At 32.9% G+C, this 22,725-nt stretch overlaps 1 protein-coding gene across 1 annotated transcript in view; it reads right to left on the minus strand.

Moving 5' to 3' along the window:
• The window catches only part of LOC148176370 (uncharacterized), a 64,279-nt gene extending 42,167 nt beyond the window's left edge, over nucleotides 1–22,112 (minus strand). The window contains exon 1 of the mRNA XM_088035065.1: nucleotides 22,037–22,112. Coding sequence (XP_087891191.1) covers nucleotides 22,037–22,112 — 76 coding nt within the window. The remainder of the gene's footprint in view (nucleotides 1–22,036) is intronic.
• Between the last annotated feature and the right edge of the window lie 613 nt (nucleotides 22,113–22,725).

Here is a 22,725-nt window from a genome sequence, read left to right on the forward strand (position 1 = left end):
CTGCGCGTCAAATTCAAATTAACTTTAAGTATTTTATTTGAAAGTTGGTGATTTGTGACCTAAACAAATTGCCAAACAATATATTCACCTTAAAAATGTTATGTCAATTTGAAAAATATTTAAAAAAGCATGGAAAAAAGTTTGTTTTTTCAGGTTTATTTAAGATATTAATGCAGTTATGGTCTAAAAGATTCAAAATGTATTAGAAAGAAAAGAAATAAAAAAAATAAAAATGTATGCAAATCATATCTGATTTGGACCGCCTACTTTGATGCGAGTTTTTACAGTCACAAAAAGTTGTGCTTTTTACACTCATTTTGAATGAATTGTACTTGAGCTGTGTAATGATTTTTATTTTGAAAACAAAGACGTTTCATACTTGCAATATACTCACAACCTACTTGATTTAAAAATTAAATTTAAAAATTGGTATTCTTGAAAAGACGTCCTTATAACTTCTAAACGCGACATGATTAAAACTTGCGGTAAATGACATGTGTAATAAAAATGTGGGATAATCTTATTCCACATAACAGTTTTGAGGGTACCAAAATCTTGTCACGCAGTGTAATTGGTAATATACAGGTGTTATGGAAATGAATACACAAAATTAAACTTGCAAGAGACATCACCATTTGCATCAACGATTTTTAAAAACTTTTTTTCGTAATCTCGTTTTAATTAACTAATTTTTTCTTCCTATATTTTGACGAGTCGCCCATCTACTATCGACGACAACGAAATGTGTTCTGCAAAATTGTCTAACGTAATTTTCTCTTTAAATCATAGGCGCACTACTAATTGTCATTTATGACAATTGATGACAGTAGTTAGTTAAAATCGGCTAAACATTGAACTTTAGTCGAAAAACTAAGAGTTATTGCAACATTTGATAAAAATCGGTCGCTAAGAGCAGTGGCTGCTGATCAGTAAGAGTTGTATAGGTAAAATAAAATGTTTAGAGAAAAATCAAAAAGAACGCCACTGCTCAAAGTCTTTGACAGTTTATCCATGAGCGGGTAGGGTTTTCACAGCAAATTTTCATTGATTTTTAATTCGAAAATAAAAGCTTTTATGAATTTTTTCATTAAGAAAAGTTGTTGCATATTTTGAGTTCTAATACCAGTATAATTTTGAGTACTCATTTCTATAACACCCTGTATAATCGTTTTGGTGTTTCGCTCGGTCCTTTCTATACAAAAATCTAGTATTCAACTTCCTGTTTCTATAGTTGCGTTGCTTGCAACACTCAAAAAATGTCATTTCTAGAGCTTTGCAAGCAATGGTACAAATTGGTATACTTTCAATTGATTTTAGGTATAATTGTAACGAATACCACTCGAGCATTAGAAAATAATCTTAATTATAACCTCTTAACTCGACAATAATCTGAAAAACTACGAGATCAAAGGTAACAAGTACGAAAAGTTTTGTTAATCGGTTAGTATTTTCAATTATTTTCTATGCTTTTGTGATATTATAACTGATTATAGGTACAATGAGATGAGCTTTCGGGATTGGTTGTTAAGTTTTTATCCTTTCTTTTATAGTATTAAACATAATCAATTTTTGTTTTGAAAATTTCCATCTGTATTGCTGTCGGCACTCTCCTTTCTTCTCTGGGTCATGAATTTTGGGACACCCTGCATCAGTGAGAACATACAGGGTTTTTATAAACGAATACAGCATTCCTTGTAATCTGGAAAACAAAAAAAACAATAGTCAAGATTTGCCACTTCCAACACTTTCAAATTCTTTAAGTTGACGTTTCTTGCATTAGTGCAGTTCACGTTAACCGCAAGGCGGCACATTTTCACTTGTTTTTTACGCCAACTGCGATGCTATGATGTTATATGATGATATTATAATGTAAAAACCCGGTAAACAATTTTTCTATTGTTGTTTCAAGCTGATAATAATCGAAATTGCAGAGAAAAAAGCTCGGATGACCTAAAACACCCACATATGTACATTTTTAGAATAAATTATAAATATACGTACTATCAGTGCCATGTTGTAGTTGAGCGAAATATTCTCAGAACATTGAATTTTAAACGTAGGAGCTACCATCATCAAAAACATTAAATACGTTTTTCTATTTTTCTCATTCCAATCGTACCATTCGACTTGACTCAACTCTCTTAAAATATCTACAGACTTTCACAGAAAAATAAGGTTAGTAGTTGGTTTCAGATAAGGACTTACAAAGTTTTCTATTTCTTGACCACTGACAACCATTCCTGCTAATGTCAGAAAAGAGACCGTTGCTAACATTACCATTCGAAATGACTGAGATAAAATGGAGCCTTCAAACTGAAAATAAATAATAGGAGTAACAATATCTGGCCTCTATAAAAGAATATAACATCGTAGTTGGCGTCGACGCCAAGTGGAAATGTGCTGCATTCCTGCATTACTACAGTAAGCAACGTCAACTGTCAAAATTTGATATTGTCAATTCTCGCACAGTAAAATCTTGTTCACTATTTGAGGTAAGTGACAATCATGGCTATAGAATTAAGTCTGTTGTTTTCCCAAGCACACAAGGTGATATAGTCGTTTATAGAAACCTTGTATGATATCTTACCACAAAATAAAATAGAGCGATGCTAGCCATTTCGGTGATTCCCACGAATTGATAAGGCAGTAGAAATACTTCTGTACGATGGAGAGCTTGATGAGCGTGTCTAAAATTTAAATAATAATAAAGTAACAATAAGAGTAGTTTTCCATACTCATAAAATTGCTGGTAGTTCTTGACAAGTTGTCGTAATTTCACTGTAATTGTTTTGTGATAATGACAGTCTCTAGAGCTTTTGTAAGAGATTAATGAATGAATATGATAAATCAGCATTCTCTTTTGAAACGCCAAAATATCAATATAACGTAAAATACTAAATGCAGGTGTACCAACGGCAATAAAACTTACTATCGGCAGTACCATTACTTTTATACACCAAAACAGAAAATCTCCCTACAAACGTATCAACAGTGAATATTTAAGGATGTTTTTTGTTTTACCCAGCTTTTAAAGATCGCATTCATTATCGGTAAAACAAAAATGACATTGTTGTCTTCTTCTGTTGGAAACCAAAATGAAATTACGAGCAGCAATCCACATGCAACTGAACAAAGCATATACACAGTGATCCAAAAAGTATGTTTTTTAGCCTTTCGTTGAATTTTTAAACTTGCGTCGGTGATTTTCCAAATTTGAATGCGTGGTCCGTGTGTTGTTAAAATACTTTTGGTGAGCGGTTGAAACAAATAACACAATAACGTCTTAAAAATAAAACATTGATATAATTTACGCCCATCTTAACTTAACACTTACGTAAATTAGAACAGTGTACAAGCTGGTATACTTAACAAAATATTGCAATTCAAATGTTTTTAGAAAAAGAAAAGTTTGTATGATAATCAACATGGCGACTCCCATAAATGATAGATTCATTACAAACTTAAATAATTTTATATGGAAAATATCCACTGTTAAAAACTCGCCAATTTTGGCACAGTTGGAATCTAAAAAAATGCACTTAGTCAATAACTGAGTGAGATAGGTAAAATACCGTTCATATTAGACTCTTCTCAGAAACTGTGAAGAACTCAATTCATTTCTTACACGTCGGTATCAATATTTTTATTGATTGCAATAATTACGGACAATTTACATAAAACTGTCCTTGTTTGGACTCTCTCCGTCAATATAATAGTATTGATTGAAATAAATACAGACCGATTTACCTAACATGACGACCTTGATGACTATCAAATGCAACCAAAAATACAATTTTCATTATTGTTCAGCTCGTTAAAATGTTTTTAGTTTATATTTTCCTCTTAAAATTAGTAAATAATATCCATTCACAAAACATAAAAGTTACTATGGTTGGCGATAGAAAATAACCCTAAACGGAACAGTTGGTGAGATTGGTAACCAAATGGTTATTTGACAATTATAATGCCAACATTTCAAAATAAAATCTTTAATTTCGACTCACTCTGCAAGAAAGCGTAAGAAATAGATAATTTCTGCATTGGGAAGTTTCAACAAGACATTAAGAAGTTCTCTAAGGTAAACTAAAGTTAGACAAACTGAACTGACATTGACAACAAACTTCAAAGTACAGTCCCATAAAATGATGATTGAAAAGTACACTCTGATTTTACAGAAATCAAAGGTAACTTGATTTTTATGTTTTGTGAATGGATATTAGGTATATCGGAAAATGTATTCAAAATCAGCAAAACATGCACTGTTTTGTCAAAGTGTGTATTCATCCATAAGTTGTTATAACAACATTATAAAGAAGACATACATAAAATTACGTTCATAACTTATGTAAAACATTTCAATTTATTTCAAATTTAACAAATACAATATCTAAAGTAAAAGTCCCTAGATTCTACGTTGGTAGTGGTCGTAGTTGAAAACTTTAGAATCGCTTTGACCAGTTTTGGTTAAAATGAATTAGAATACGCTCCCATATTTTAGTAATTAAAATAATGTTTTTAACTGTATATTTGTTACTAAATTTATTTTTTGATGCTTCCACACTCGTCCAACAAAATAGAAAAACGTTCACCTTTAACGTTGTTAAAGTAACTAGATATTTATTTACCTTACTTTTTGTTTTTCAGTGACGCCATCTATTAGAGGATTAAAAATTTTCAAATGACATTATTGAAGAACTGTCAAATTATCATTGTTAATTCTGGTCTAGATGGATTTATTGACCAAAAATTTGTGAAACGTCATTCAGGCAACAACTGTCATCAAATAATATCAATTGACAGTAGTACCAATTCACTTTCTGCTAGCTTAAAATCAGTAATTATGTCGTCTGCGTTTGAACTGTGAAATTAAATTTTTCTCTTACACGAAGATAAAAGAAAGGTATTTTGGTTTGCCTACATTAAACTAACTGTACAAACGTTATGTAAACGTCAAAAATAAAGGCGTTTAATTGGTTTTACTTTAGAAATTTTTATTCAAAATTGCAACGAACAGATTCCGACGTTTTACTTCTAGAAGATAGGATCGTAGTATAATAATAATTTTCCTAAATTTTTTAAATTTTAGTCTTAAAAGAGTTGTTGCGGAGTCTTTATAATAAATTGGTATAGGTATACATAATATTGTTAAAGCAAACGGTATATTTGTTGCTAAATTTATTTTATTGATCTTTCCACACTCGTCCAACGAAATAGAAAAACGTCCACCGAAATCTGCGTGCGGCTCCCAGTAAATGAGTACACCAAGCACGATTTTATCTTTTGTGTCGCAAATGTGGCACGTATTAGATTTACAGAGAGAATAGATCCTAAGCGTAATGCGACAGTCATCCACTATCTAGACACTTATAAAGAAAAGTATCTACAACACATCTGTCCACACACCCTTTTCAAATTGGTTTAAAAACAGGAAAACTGTTTGTTCTTCATTTTATTTAGGTGCTCGTACGTGCCAAATATGAATAATTTTCAATGTTTGCGAAAGTGACTAGACATGAAGATTATAATTTTTTTGTCTTTTCTCATTATGTCGGTGAGCGGAAATCTCTAAAATAAAATACAAAAGTGTGAAGCGAGATTGTGAAAATATTATGGAGGTGGTGCAAAGAAAAAGTCCAGACAGGGAGATTAAATTCCTTTAATATAACAGAGTTTTCTAACGCCGTTAAAATCGAAAACATAATTTTTAATTTTGATAACATACGCACTTTTAAATGCTGGAATCAATTTTGTATTGTTTTGATTTTGAATTTTTGGAGAGCGAATTTTCAGTTTTAATATTATTGAAACTATGGCAGATATAAGAAGAAACGGTCTACATCATCGGTTTTTGGCGTTTTCTTTAAAATTCGCTTTTAAAAATGCAAAATTCGGTGGTCAAGTTTTTGGAAAAACAAAAATTTTGTCAATTTTTTGTTTTTTGGCCGCTATTAATCAACTATTTAACGTTCCAATCTGAGATTTGCTCAGTTGATAGATTTAGAGTTGTTTTTTCGATTGATATACAGGGTGATTTTAAAAAAAACAGCAGGCGTTGTAGAATTTTTATTTATGAACCGATTTCAAAAATTAAAAAACAAATTAAATGGTTTTTAATTTACTATAAACTGATGATTCCAGAATTTTTCTAAATGTCTTAGTATCTTTTGGGCGATATTCAACTTTCTAATTTTAAATTGCCACGCATATTTTTTTTTGCATAATTTGGAAGATATTAATTTTCTTGATTCAGAAACGTAAATGTTCTACTTTTACAAAAAATATTTTCAAAAATATTATCAAAATTTAAAAAAATAGGCAATAGTTAATAAAATCTAGGTGCATGGTGTCAGTTGTGCAATGAAAAAAACGGGATGGTGTTTCAACAGTATTTTAATTAAATTAGGTAGATGTTTTTTCTGATTTGTAATTATCATTGTCTTTGTTATTAATAATTTTAAAAAAGATTGCCAAACATTTCTGTTATTTGCTGTTTTTTGACATTACAATTACGGTATTGTGTTATTTGACAGCACGCACCTAGATTTTATTAAGTTTTATTGCCTATTTTTTTTCATTTTTAATAATTTTTTTTAAAATATTTTTTGTAAAAGTAGAACATTACTGCACATTTCTGAATCAAGAATCTCCCAAATTATGAAAAAAAATATGGGTGCCAATTTAAAATAAGAAAATTGAATATCGCCCAAAAGATACTAAGATATATAGAAAAATTCTAAAATCATCAGTTTATAGTAAATTAAAAACCAATTAAATTGTTTTTAAAATTTTTGAAATCAGTTTAGAAATAAAAATTCTACAACGGCTGCCGTTTTTTAAAAATCACTCTGTATAAGGTAGGTATTAAACATCGTTTTTGTATCGACATAAAAGATTAAAAATCACCTCAAAAAAAACTCTTCTAAACAATTTTTGGTGAATGTCTCGTTTATTTGTGAAGCAAACTCAAGTTATTTTTGCTCATTTAACGCAGAACTTCACGCTGATTTCAAAACCGGGCAAATTTTTAAGGTACACTAGCAAATAATTGAGTTATGGCCGTTCGAATTTTAAGGTGGTTGCTAGAGGTCCAAATTTTTGAAGATTCGAAAACCAATTTGCTCAATATCTCGGAAATTACGGCAGATTAAAAGAAACGGTTTTTGCCATCGTTTTTCTTGTCTTTTTGTTTATTAAGAATTTATTATTAGGTTTTCCGAAAATCGAAAATTTACATTTCGTCGTAAACTGTGATGCTTAAAACTATGGCAAAGTTCTATGGTTGATTTCTCCTTTATTTCTGGACTAAACTTGAATTATTATAGCTCATTTTACGCAGAATGTTGCGCAAATTTAAAATCTGGGCTCAAAATTTACTTAGGACAACAAATAACTGAGTTATCACCGACTAAAATTTCGAATAGTATATTTTCTTTATCCTTAATTTTACGACAGAGGGGAAGAAATTTTGTTCTCTTAAATATGTTTTAAGAGAATTTAAATTATCGACACCACCAGTTAATTTTGCTATGGACTCATTTCTTTTGCTGCTGACTACAAATGCCAAAAAACCTTATTAGGGTATGCTATGACAGTTAGGCTAAAGTGATGTACATAATTTTGTATCCTACTGTCATCGAAACTGAATTACTTTACTTAGATTTGAGATTATACAAAATTGAAAGAGCCGAGAAAAAGGCATGGACGACCTAAAAAAAATTAATGACATTCCGAACATTGGAAGAACCAACTTACTGAAATTGCCATTTGATAATTAAGAGAAATGTTCTCAGAATACTTAATTTTGAACATGGTAGCAGCATTAATCAGAAAGATCAAATACAACTTTTTATTTTCTTGATTCCAATGGTACCATTCCACCTCATGCAAAGCTTCCAAGATTTCTACAGACTGTCAAAAAGTAAAATACGGTTTTATTACCGACTTACAATATTCTCGATTTTTTGACCGTTCACCACGAATCCTCCAAATACTACAAACGTCTCGAGAGTAAAAGTTAGAATACGAAAGTACTGTATGGCGATGGACCCCTCAAACTGGAAATAACTTGTGCAAAAATGGAACAGCGCAATGTTGGCTATTTCTAGGATTCCTAAGGTGTAAAAAGGAAGGACGAAAACGTCTGATTGATGCAAAATTTCTCGAGTATGTCTAAAAGAAATTGTTAGAAGAAGAGTTAAAATTGTAGTTTCTACCTGTAAAGTTCAATGTGAGTGACAATAAGGTGGCGCAACTTTTTTGTCACATCTCCGTCTTGTTGCAGGTTTATGTGACGAATGGAATGGATTATCATAATTTTTTGTGAGTCCAATTCAGCGATGCCGTAGAGGATTGTAAAAAGAGGCATTGCAACAGCAACATACAGGAGAAGTGGGAAAAATAATTTAAGACACAAAGTAGCAACTTCACTCTAAAAACATAATGAAAGTGACAACTGGATCAGATTTTCCATTCTGTTTATTTACTTACCCATTTTCCGAAAAATTTGCCCATAAGAGGTATAAAATACAAAATTTTATAATCGTCATCTGTTGATATACAGAATGCAAGAACGGCCAAAAATCCACACAGAAGAGCCACAATCATAAAAACTGTTATCCAAAATACAGTCCATTTTACCTTCATCTGTATTTTCAAATTTGCGTCCTCTAATTTCAAAATTTTCAATTCAGGTATGTAATTTATGGCAATTTGTGTAGTGAGAGGTTGATACAAAAAACAAACTGTCATCTGTAAATCAAAATATAGACAATAAACTTAACCGTTGTAGTTTTTACGTAAATCGTCATAATGTACATCGTGCTGTAATGCATCAAATAGTCCAAGTCGAATTTTACCAAAAAGAAGTAAGCTTGGATTGAACAAATGATAACTAATATAATTTTGGTGACAAAGAGCACCACTTTGACCACTTTTACTCGAAATATATCGATTGCTAAAAACTTGCATATCTTCAAATAATTGTTATCTGCAAAATACCATTGCGTAATTTTTTTTCAAAATTTCTGGGAATGTCTGTCATGGTCTGGCAAGGTTGAATACTCGGTAATAAAGATCAATTGAGGGAAATGTCGATGGAAATTATGAAAATTATTTTAACCTTAGTCTCGAACGGTTATTTCAGACTCTCAAACTTTTTTTCCAACACGCACCCTTTATATTCGAAATTACTCGTTGACATCTTTTTCCTTTTTCTCTTCCTCTATTATTATCCTGTCTTTTTCCACTTTTTTTTCGATCACTTTTTTTACTTTCTTCTGTTAGAAATTGTTGGAGTTTCGGCGTGCTTTGTAATCTTTTCAATCTAGAATTTAGAGCTTACGGGGCGTTTTAAAAAGTTAAAAAATTAAATAGTAAATTTTGTTGTACTGTAGAAAAGTGGTACTTTTTGTCGAGCAATTAAATTGCAGTAGCGAGGCGAAGCGTAGTGTAGCTGAGCGTATGCAAAATTGCGAGACAGCAAAGCAAATACCACTTTTTCCTCAAGCGTTAAAATTCAGTTTCACGACCGACAATGAGTGAACAGAAATTGAACTAAAAACATGGATGGCTATGCATGTAGTTGACATTTACTGTCAAACTTACGATCGTTCAAGTGCCATACAAAATGTAAGTCGAAAGGTCTATACAGGGTCTGGCCACACTTGCACCCCTTAAATCGTCTTTAATTTTAAAGATTATAAGGTTTGTAACTCTTTCGAATGTCTTTATAATCTTCAGATAATTGTCGTCTGCAAAAAACCACTAGGTAGTATTGTTTCTCAACTTTCTAAGAATGACAAGGTCTGACAAGGTTGAATACTTTGTAATGAAGATAGTTCGTCTGAAATGTCGAAGGAAATTAAGAAAATTACTTCACCCTTATTCTTGAAGTTGCTCAATTCAAGAGTTTGACCCTCATTTTTCCAACGCGCACCCACTTGAAAACAACTTATTCGAAATTATTCATGAGCATTGTCTTCAAATATTTATCCATTTATTCTGTATTTTTTCACTTTGTTTCGTTCACTTCGTTTCCAGTTTCTTGTTTTCTTTTCTGTAGGAGTTTCAGAGTTTCAGAAGGTCAAAAAACACGTTTTTCAATCGTACGCGGACCAACCGTAACCTTTTTGCCGCCGTGCGATAAAAAAGTTGGATTACTTTAGTCGCTCAAGAGTGTTCGGTCAAAAAACAACCTTTTACTGCAAATGTCACAAAAAGTCACTATTTTTTAGTCGTTTTTTTGTTTTGTTATAAGTTGTGAAAAGCGCTCGTTTATACACTTTTCCTGCCTAGGCTGAGAATAGTTATTTATGTTTCACTAGGCTAGAAAATGGTCATTTGGAAATGCAAGGAAAGTATTGAAATCCGAGCCCGGAGGGCGAGAATTTCAATTTCCGAGCATTTCCAAAACATTTTCTATCCATGTCAAACACGAAATTTTGTGCGCCGACAATTATTAATAGTTATTTATTTTGACTTTGGTTTGAATTTGAAACGTCATTTTCTCATATAGGGGAATTCATCAGCTGGGAAGTAGGTTGGTAGGCACTCCATTCAAATCAAACGATTGCAGATTAATTTAACTTCAAATGTGTTTCAGCAAATTTTTGTGGTATCTTTACTTAATTAATTTACCTTTATTATTTTCGAAAGCCTCCAAATCGGCACACAAATTGACACAATTAACATTTATGCAGCGCTGCCAACTTGCAAAATAAAACCAACTATTCGAAATGTCACGGTAGACTGCCTAGACATTCAAAATGTGATTTTCTTGCCGCAAATGAGTATCACAAATTTCATGAAAAATGACGGAGGCTCAAAAAGCACTTTTTGTACTTTCGCGGTTTTTTAGCTCCTGCGACATTTTACGTTCCGAGCAAAGCAAGTTGACTATTAAGTGTCATAAATATATGAATATTGTTATTGAATTTGTCTTATTTGCTTACTTTTATGCTCAAAATTTTAAATTTTCATCCTTTGTAGTTTTAAGAAAAAAAAGTTGGTACGGATTTTTCCAGGCCGAGCATTGTAAAAGTTAATTTAGATTAAATACTTAACATCGTGTTAAGTGACATGTGATTCTTTTTCCTATAATTAATGTCTAATCGTCGAATTACTTTCGAGATTAACTTAATTTTAATTAAATTATTGTGAAAACCGGCTCTTAGAGCTTCCTAGTTCTTTAAATTATTTATTTTTATTTTTAGGTTTAAAGGTGGCAATTTTTGCCCTTTTATTACAGTTAAAAAATTTTAGTACGAAATTAAAAATTAATTTTAATTAAAGATGTAATTTTTATATTCTAATTTAATTTTTACAATAACTTATTGTTCTAACGATCATTTTTCTCCATACAATTCACTTTTGTTGCTAAAAAACAATCAATTTTTAATTTTGATCAATAGTAAGTATAGGCCGGTTTAACGCAATAGTTTAATTGAAATTAAATTAAACTTGCAACTTACTTAACATAACGTTAAATACATTCTCTGTTCCAAAATAAGTGTCCGATTGTTTGAGACCTAAGAAACTCAAATTTTCTTCATTTTTTTTTAATAGTTAGTAATTAACTTATATTTCTACTAACTAGTAAGTGAAAAAGTTACAAAACAATGATAGCAAGTGATTTGACATGTCAAAATTGATAATTATATTTTTATTTAATTTAAGCGAAATTTGAAAAATTTCATACTGCATTTTTAAGATAATCTAAATTTTAATCATTCATCAACTCTATTATTACAAGTCCACATTAGATTAAAACAAAACCCAACTTCACACTCTGTATATTAGCGTATTTTTGGATCCTACATCCAAATTTAGTAGTGTAAACTAGGTGGCCCTCGTAATTCTGTAAAACTCGCCTTTTTTGTTTCATAATCTAACGAATAAACAATCCCAAATTAATATTCAACGCCACGGAAGAGCGAGGTCCACGAAAAAAGCGAGTCTACAGAATTCCGAGGGCCACCTAGTTGACCCTAATTTTCAAGTGATTTCTCATTAATTTCCCTGATTTTCTCGTGTTTTCTGGGAGGTTAACCTCTCGAGTATCGCTGTTTGCAAAAAAGGTTTATTTGCGCTCTTTCTTGAACTCATGCAATTACACAATAGATTCTCAGTTTTTAAAAAAAGACTGATGTTGATAATTTTTGTTTATGACGACAGTTCAATTCATAGAATTCCACAGTAATTAAGGCGATTTCTAAGTTAATGTCCGCTAAGTCATAAAATGGTTGGAACCCATGACAGGTCCCACAGCTTCTCAAACGCAAAACCGACAGCAAAAAATTGAACAAATTTTGTAACTTCAATTATTCCCGATAACATCATTGCTACTTCAATATTCTATTTATTTTGTATTATTTTATTTCTATGTTTAAATGAAAATGTAGGCAGAAGGCGAATTCTGTTATTCTTGACAACCTTTTTTTGGATAAGTTTAGTTACTGCTGTTCTATTATCGATACAGTTTTGGTGGTTTATTGTTTTCCTTTTCCAACTCCTGTTATCATAAGTTATGAACGAAGATGAAGAACACTTAGTCGAGAGTCATACCCGTACCACATTCACAAAAGAAAAGGTTAAATAGGATGTGATTGTTACTGATTTACAGCAGCTCCATTTTATGGTTTAGAGGACACCAACTCAGAAATCGCCTGTACCTTCCAAAATATTCTTTTTTTTACCGAAATAAGGACCCAAAGAACTCATTTAGCACACCCAAAGCAAATACTTGTATTCGAAAGAGGCGTAGAATATCTATTTTCTTGTAAATCGAGAGTACGGTTTCGTAATTAATTAATGTCAAATTGAGTTTTTTTCAGAGCTCGGACTGATTTTAATAAGTGGAGTTTCTTTCAAAGAAAAGAAGCCGCTACCGTAAACTATATTTTATGTATTTAAACATTTTGTATAAACATCGTGTAATTGTAGATGTACGGTTTGGGGTTTGTTCAAGGGTTCTGTTTTTTTCTTGTTGAACTACAATAAAACGACCATCAAGATGGTCAGTTTTTTCTGATGAGAAAGGGTGTGGAGTGATGTCGATTACTTGTCGTAAATAACAAAACTAATTAAGAATTATGTAGTGTGATAGTTTACTCTTTTTGTGTAATGAGTACCCCAATTAAACCATACATACTTACATTTTTAGTCTCCCTAATATCTACTGCTTTTGAACGATTAATCGGCCGAGTCGTAAATAGTACTTACGTTATGTCAACGATTTTTTTTTAAACTACAATAACACGACTATCAGGATGTCCGGTCGCATTCTTTATATAAGTTTCGCATTCTTTATCTCTTGTTAACTTATTGTTTTCTTGGAGTTCATATTTGTTTATCGGTTCATTCGTAATGAACATTATTTTATTCGATCGTACATCATTAATTCCATCAGTTTCTCTCAAATTACTACAGACCCCGCGAAAGAATCGAACAACATTCGAAGCTCGGCTATGAACTTATAGTTGTCGGTATCAAATAATGATTTTATGGCTTAATTGGGGTAGTCACTACCCAATAGAACAAAACCACCAAATAGCAGATTCTAAAATTTTCTCATTGTTAAAGACATCGGTAAAATTCGCTTAATTTGTTTAATCCCTCTAATATCTGCTGTCTTACAATCAAATTAATTTATCTGTTGAAATTTTGTTAACTGTAAGTATATAGTATCCTTTTTACGTCTGCTTTGACTTTGACTCGATAAGATTGTGCAAATCTGTTTGTTGATATTTAGTCGGGATTGACACTTTGAAAAAAATAACTTGCTACTAGATTGAAAATGTATCAATATTCTGTACTACATATTAAAAATAAGCGCCGAACATGCTCCTTGAGAATTTGTTGTTTTCTTCGAGTTGTTTATTCGTTTATTCATTATTATACAATGAAGAATACTTTTTTTATATCATCAGAACATAATAAGTTAGGATTCATTTGTAGATTTTTTTTGTAACTTCTCTCCATACCAAAATCACACGCTTGCAATAAAATTTCCATCGGTAGGTAACTGTTTCGATAAATATCCCAATATGCGAAACATGCATGAAAAACCGTATTGCCTCGATACGCTACGGTTGCGAGAGATAATAAAGTACGTTCGGTTCTTTGATTAAGTAAGCTTTAAGTAATAAAGTTTTCGTCACCTGAAGGAGCGGTCCAGTTTGTTTACATTAGTGCTCTTGAGATCCCAAGAAAAGAGGTAAAAAATACTGGTCATAATATTCGGGCAATATTTGAAGCTCCGCTGTCAAGTTACAGTTACAGCAGGTACCAAATAGTGATTTTATGGCTTAACTGGAGTACTCACTACACAAAAGCATTAAACCGGTAAATTAGCAGATTCGGTAAAATTCGCCAGCCGCTTGTGTGATGTTCAGTTTTTTCGGGTGAAGAGGGGGGTGGAGTGATGCCGGTAATACCTGTCGTAAATAACAAACACTTTTATGTAATGACTAATGAGTTCCCGCAATTAAGCCAAACACACTTGCATTTTTAGTCTCTTTAATATCACTGCCGTAGAACGTTTAAAAATCGCTCGAGTCTTAATAAATGGTCACCAAAATTTGATAGTTGTCGCGTCCATTTAAATTATCTGTTGTTCATCTGTCTTTACATCTGCCTTGACTTTCGATAAAATCGCGCCCATCTATTTTTGATAGTCGGAATTCAAAAAAGAGCCCTTTAGGTACTTGGTATCTATGCAATTTTTTTATACAGAGGATCAACAAATGTTTGTCCATCAATTGATGATCTGTGTTTAAACAATGAATTCGCGCTTGTAAAAAGGAGTTTCGAAACATGCTTCCAGATTTTTAAGTTTAAGTTTCGCGCATACATACCGAAAACACAGCTTGATGGTCAAAGGGATCCTGTATTAATAATAAGCCGAACTCAATTAATAAATCAATTTCCGCTAATGTTTTCTTCGTTGTTCGGACCGATTTAAATAAGTGCCGAGACAAAAAAGCCGCTACCGTACATGTTGTGTGTACAAAAAAAATCAGACCCTTTTCTGAAATGTTTACTGCATCTTTATGACTCTCTCGACTTAATGGTCATGGTTTTGTCCCCACGAAACCGACGTGCGGTGATGTCCCAGAATCCACAGGAATCGAACCCAGAGTTTTAAAAATTTATTTCTCGAAAACCAAACGGCCGAAAAGGACGAAAACCGGCCACTTTGTTAGTTTGGAAACTCGTCGATTTTTCTAGCGGAGCAAAAGGAACGAGAAAGGTACGTACGGTTCGGGAGGAGATAATTTTGAAAGTACGTACACGCTCGAACTCGAACATCTCAACTTTAGAGTGAGGGTTACCCTACACGTTTTAGTATAGAGTTAACTAGGTGGCCCTCGGAATTCTGTAGATCTCTTTTTTCGTGAACCTCGCTTTTCCGTGGCGATGGATTTTAATTTGAGATTGTTTATTTGATATACTATGAAACAAAGATGGCCTCGGAAAAATTAGGTTTACTAAAAAACCGAGTTCTAAAGAATTCCGATGGCCACCTAGTTAATTGCATTTTGTCATTTAACATTTAACAAAGAAAGTGTTAAGATAACTTCATATTTTGTGGTTTTCGTTTTTTGAAACTCTGATAGAAATAATTACGCATGGCAAAATGTAGATTTTCCTGAAAATTTTAGAATCAAAAAAAGAATAAAAGGTTTTAAGGTTCTAAAACCAACGCGCTTCGCTATTAAAAATTTAACAGTACTACGCAGAAAATTCATAAATCAGACAGGCTTCGTCTTTCGTGGTTTCTGAGTCTATTGCAAATTCTATTACTCATACAATAAAAGAAAAAAAAATATAAGACACACGGTGTAGTTATATAAATTGGTGAGTTTCTATGAATACAGGCGATTTCTGAGTTGGTGTCCTCTAAGCCATAAAATGAGGCTGTTGTAAATCAGTAATAATCATATCCTAATTACCCAATTTACGATTTTCTTTTGTGAATGTGATGCGGTACGACTCTCGATCTTTGTTCAAAACATCTGATGACAGGGGTGGAAAAGGAAAACAACAAACCATCGACAATAGAGCAGCAGTTACAAAACTGGTCCAAAAAAGATTATAAAGAATAACAGAGTTCGCTCTCTTACTAAATTTCTATTTAATCAAAGAAATAAAAAAAAATATAAATAAATTGAATATTGACGTAGCCATGATGTTAACGGAGATGATTGAAGTTACAAAATTTGTCCAATCTTTTACGGTCGCTTTTGCGTTTGAGGAGCTCTGGTACCTGTCATGGGTCCCAACCATTTTATGACTTAACAGAAATCGCCTGTAAATTCGTTAAATCGCAAATAAACATTGCATTTCAATATTCTCGATAATAAAAATTAACATATTTAAAATGGACATACAGAAAAATGGTCGAGTCAAAAAACTTTAGAACATTTTGAGATGTGAGCAATAATTATAAATGGGTTACAGTAATTTATATTTTGGGATCCATTGTTTGGAAACGACCTGTTTGTTTAAGTTTATTCATTTATAAATTGGTATTGACCAGGGGCTGAGTTCACCTGATTTTGTCGCTGATTGTCTTGTGATTTTGTCTAACTTCCTCTGATTTCCGTGTGATTTCGTCTAACTTTCCCTGATTTTTTTTTGATGTCGCGTCTAACTCCTGATTTTCTATTGATATCTTAATGATTTTCCCATATTGTTTGTCTGGTGATTTCTTATTGATAAGATGACTTGTCAAAAATGGCACACACTTAACTGCCTTTTATTTTCTCGCTAATTTCCCCTGATTTCCTTTTGATTTCGCCTAACTTCCCTGATTTCCTTGTGATTTCGTCTAACAATCCCTGATTTCCTTGTGATTTCGTCTGACAATCCCTGGTTTCCTATTGAAGGCCCCTGATGTTCTAATAATTTTCCATCGATTTCATCTAATTTTCTTTGTTTTTTTGTATTTCGTCAAAGCTTCCCTGATTTCGTAATGAATTCCTCTGATTCATAGTGATTTCCTAAGACTAACACACTGATTTTTCAGGAAGATTAATCCTAGAAGTTAATATTTTTCAAAAATGGCATACGACAAACTTCCCTTGATTTCCTTGTGTTTTCGATTAACATTCTCGGATTTTCTTGTAATTTCGTCCAAATTCCCCTGATTTTCTTGGGATTTCGTCTAATTTTCCCTGATTTCCTAGTGATTTTCTCTGATTTTCTAATGATTGGCCCCCGATGTTCTAAAATTTTCTCCTGATTTTTAGTGATTTCCTCTAACTGCCCCTGATTTTCTAGTGATTCTCGAGTATTGATAAGCATACCCGCTGTTTGCAAAAAAGGTTTATTTGCGCTTTTTCTTGAACTCATGCAATCACACAATAGATTCTCAGTTTAAGAAGAAAAAATGCTGTTGATAATTTTTCATGAAATTCTCCAGTTACCTTTCAAAACATTCTTTTTTTACCGAAATAGGGACCTAAAAAACTCATATAGCTCACTCAAAGCAAATACTTGTATCCGAAACATGCGTGAAAAATCGTATTTTTTTGTAAATTGAGAGTACGGATCCGTAATTAATTAATGTCAGATTATGTTTTCTTCACATCTCGGACTGATTTTAATAAGTGCCGTTTCTCTCGAGGAAAACAATATTTTATGTATTTAAACATTGTTTAATTATACTCGCACTTTTTGGGGTATTTAAGGTTCTGTTTTTTTTTTGTTAGATTAAAATAAAACGATTATCAGGATGTCCGGTCCCATTCTTCAGAGATTTCGCATTCTTCATTCCTTGTGAATTTATTGTTTTCTTCGAATTCATACTTATTTATCGGTTCATTTATAGTGAACATTATTTTAACAAATCCTTATATACCTCCTCCTTATCTCTGCTTGAACAGTGACTTTAAGTCTTAATTGGAGTACTCACTACACAATAGTACCAAACTACCAAATAGCAGATTTTGTTATTGATGAAAAATATCGGTAAAATGAGCCACCCGACTATCCCTGTCTGATGGTCGGTTTTTTTCTGGTGAGAAAGGGTGTGAAGTGGATGTCGGTACTTATAAATACTCATAAATAACAAAACTCAAGTGCTGTGATGGTGTACTCCTTTTGTGTAATAAGTACGTTAATTAAATCATACACATTTGCATTTTTAGTCTCTCTAATATCTATTATTTACTGCTTTAGAACGATCAAATGTCGGCCGAGTCGTAAATGGTACGTACTTACGTTTTGGGGTATTCATGATGAACGGTTCGTTTTTCTTTTTTTGTTAAACTACAATAAAACGACCATCAGGACTTCTTAATCCCTTGTTAATTTATTGTTTTAGTCAAATTCATATTTGTTTATCGCGACTATCGCTGTGTGATGGTCGTTTTTTTAATTGTGTGAAGGGGAATGGGGTGACGTCGATTTAGAATTAAGAATTAAATATATTTTTTTTAGAATATTTTATTTATATCATCAGAACAGAATAAGTTAGGATTTATTTGTAGATATGTTTTTTTTTGTAACTTCTCCCTGTATCAAAATCACACGCTTGCAATAAAATTTCCATCGGTAACTGTTTCGAGAAATATCCCAATATGCGACAAATTAATGAAAAATCGTATTGTTTCGAAACGCTATTGTTGTAGTAGGTCGGGAATGGATTAAAATTTAGAAAGTCGAAATTGATTACACGTTCGTTTCTTTGATTATGCTTTAAGTAATAAAGTCTTCGTCACCCGGAAGGGGCAGTTTGTTTAGATACCACTTCAGATCCCAAGAAGAGACGTAAAAAATACTGGTCATAACACTCGGGCAGTATTTGAAGCTCCGTTGTCAAGTTACAGTTACAGCAGGTACCAAATAGTGATTTTATGGCTTAATTGCAGTACTCACTGTACAAAAGCATTAAACGGGTAAAGTAGCAGATTCTTAAATTTTCTTATCTTTTACATCTTTTGTGTAATGAGGTCCCGCAATTAAGTCTTTCACACTTGCATTTTTTGTCTCTCTAATATCCACTGCCGCCGAACGATTAAAAATCGACCGAGTCGTAATAAAATTCGATACTCGTCGCGTCCATTTTATTTATCTGTTCTACTTTTGCATAAGTACCCCTAAAAAGGGCCTGTTAGATACTTGGTATTTATGCAAATTTTTTATACAGACTATCAACAAATGTTTGTCCATCAAATGATGATCTGTGATTGAACAATGAATTCGCGCTTCCTGATTTTTAAGTGTAAGTTACGCATACATACGGAAAACACACCTTGATGTCGAACTCGATTAAATAAATCAATCTCCGCTAATGTTTCCTTCGTTGCTCGGACCGATTTAAATAAGTGCCGAGACAAAAAAAAACCGCTACCGTACATGTTGTGTGTACAAAAAATCAGACCCTTTTGAGATGTTTATAACTGAGTCTCTCGACTTAATGGTCATGGTTTTGTCCCCACGAACATTAAAGCATTTTGAAACATCTACCACGTCAGCAAAGCCGGACGAACGAAAACGATTTTTAAAAATTTATTTCTCGAAAACCAAACGGCCGAAAAGGACGAAAACCGGCCACTTTGTTAGTTTGGAAACTCGTCGATTTTTCTAGAGGGGCAAAAGGAGCGAGAATGGTACGGTTCGGGAGGAGATAATTTTGAAAGTACGTACACGCTCGAACTCGAACATCTCAACTTTTAGAGTGAGGGTTACCCTACACGTTTTAGTATAGAGTTAATATTCTTCTATCAGCACTTAATTTGTATCACTTCAGAGTAAATAGTGTGCTAAACTTTATTATTCCAGAGATATCTAGATTTTTCTAAAAAATACATGGAAGTTCCGCCACGATCAATCAACCAAATTTGGATGCACTTACGTGGAAATGCAAGCAATTAGCGGCGATTTACAAGTGGAGAAAAAGAGAATTCTCTTTGTGTCGCTGGTAATTACTAAAGTCCAACAATTGTATTTTATGTAGCAAGATCGCTAAGTAGAGTTTGGAAACCAAAAGTCGGCTAGAGTAACTTTTTCGGCAACCGTTTGTTAATGAGGGTCATTAATACACGATTTTTGGCTAAAATTGTTAATTAATTAATAACACCTATTGATCAACGATTTTTATGGTCAGCTGAAGGCCATGCAAAACAATTTGTGCCACCGCGCAAAGAATAGGTTAGGAAGTTTTTCCATGTCAGTTTATTCTTTTTAGCAATTTCCGGTAAAATTTTTATACAAAATTTGTCAGCAAAGTTTCTTAGTAACTTAGCAACTAGTACTAAGAGCTTTACAATGTTCCAATATAAATTTAGTTTATTGCCCTTTTTATTCTTTTTCTGTCATAAAATATTATTAACTCTAAATACATTTATGTCTCACAATCAACTTGTTATAAAAAGTTTATCCAAACAGAATTTGATTGCTTATAAACAGAAGCTATCTTAGTTAAAAACCACAAAATTTGTTTTGGTTTTCAATTTTGAGCTCAAGAAAAAATTTGCTGCAACATGATAGGTAGCATGGGCGTCTTTTATCATCACCTTGTATAACCCACGTGTAATGTACAACATTTTATCTACGACTGTGCATGGGCAAAATATTGCTAAATTCATTTACACTTTGACATGTGAACTACAAGTCAAATGTCACTAAAAAACGATCTAAACTATGTATATTATGTAACTAGTTGTATATAATATGTAAAGTAGTACATAAATTATGAAACACATTTTTCATTATACTATTTACATTTTATTACTTTTACAACTATTTACATAATATACTTACCTTATTAGACAACTAAAAAGAAATATTTATTTGCTCCTTGACAACACAATTAAAAATAAATACTTATTTTCTAATCTGCTGCTGTAAATATGTTCGTTTTGAATGCGTTAATAGATTTGCTACCATAGCAACGCAGAAAAAAAATAGAAAATAAGTCGTTAAATATGCAAATTAGAAAAAAATAGTATAATAAACTCGTTTTATTAAACTTAAAAGCACTTGTGCTGAAAAATTGTATTTATGTTTTAAAACAAATTTTATAAAGTTAGTTTTTAATATGTATACTATTTCTTAATTCGGTGTGGTAACAGCAATTTTCGCAATAGTTTTGAGTGCGTTAACAGACTTTTTACATCGGATGCGTTAATACCTTGGTTAACATAATATCGTCGGAAAAATTAGATTTAATAGGTAAAGTAGCATAAGAAACTCGTTTATAAAATTTAAAAACAGTGTTTTAATACAAGTTTTATAAAACTCGTATTTTATATACTATTTTCTAATTTGCTGCAGTAACAGAGCTATTTCCGCATTCCTTTTGAGTGCGTTAACAAACTTTCTGCATTGGTTGCGTTAACAGCTTTGTTAACATAGTAACGTCAAAAAATTGGCTATAATAGGTAAAGTAACATAAAAAACTCGTTTTATAAAACTTAAAAACAGTGTTTTAATACAAGTTTTATGAAAGTCGTATTTTATATACTATTTTCTAATTTGCTGCAGTAACAGAGCTATTTCCGCATTCCTTTTGAGTGCGTTAACAAACTTTTCACAGCGGTTGCGTTTACAGCTTTGTTTAATAGGTAAAGTATGTAACGGTACGAATTTGTGTAAGGGATTTTTAGCGTCATTTTAAGTTTAGGGTGGTTAAGCTCTGTTGGCGGGGCTGGAGAATGAGCCGACGCTAAACTCTGGCGGGAGTAGAAGTCTCCCAAAGTAACACTACTTTTAGAGGTCCAGCATCATCCAGGAATCCTCCAGCGCTGAAACAATGCGTTTAGTTTTGGCTTAGTTGGGGAAGTTGTTTGTTGGAGCCAAGCAACCACCACATTCCTCTTTTACCCGCTCTAGGGGTGGCTGCTTGGACACCAGTCACCTCAGTTTTAGTGTCCATGTTTTGGTTGTGTTCTTTTGGTTTCGTTTAGTGTTTATTTCCGGTTATCCCTTAGTTGTGTCGTGTTTTCGCGTTGTAAACAAACCCTATAACCTCACTTTTGACTACTGTCATCTGAGTCAATTAGTTCTTTTGGCTATAAAAGGTTGGTAGTACCGTCCTTCGTGACGTACTTCCCCTTTTTTATAGAGGTTTTCGGAGGGCGCGAAATGAGTACCGGATCGGCAGTCATCTTAGTTTTGGTACTCTAACAAGTGAGACGGTGGTGATTGTGGGTGCAGAAATCGGTGGTTATGTGAGCCATCCTCGTGGTTTTTGGAAATTGTTATACGGAGGCTCACTTGCGGCACAAGCCGGTTGTGATTTCTGCGGCCCAATTTTGGGTTTTGTGATTTTTGGGAACACCACGTTTCACCCACTTTGAAGCCGCCCTCCATCAAAGGTGAATATTTCTAACTGAAGGGACACAGCGCTTATTGCACTTTTGGTTATTCAGGCTTCTTCCTCTTCTTCCTCTTCTTCTTCTTCTTCGTTTTCCCCGCTTCATCGGCGTCGCTCTGGCTTGGGACGAGCTGTGCTGTTTTTCCGTCATCGTGGGCATCCTTAGTGGTTCGTCGCTATCCTAGGAACAACCCGGACTTCGCCGTCCTAGGAACGTCATTGCCAGGGACTTCGACGCCGTTCACTAACTTAACCGATAAGTAGATAGTCGTATGCCCGCACTTTTCGGTCGTAAATTTAATTTGATTATTTTCTTGTAAGCGTAATCTCGGGGGCGGTACTTCATCTGCTCGGAAATATCTGTTGCGTCCGTTGGCAGAACTAATTAGTCTGACTGTCACCTG

This window comes from Gnatocerus cornutus, chromosome 4 (genome assembly GCF_029298725.1).
Source record: "Gnatocerus cornutus isolate USDA-ARS CGAHR chromosome 4, icGnaCorn1.1, whole genome shotgun sequence".
Lineage (NCBI taxonomy): Eukaryota > Metazoa > Arthropoda > Insecta > Coleoptera > Tenebrionidae > Gnatocerus > Gnatocerus cornutus.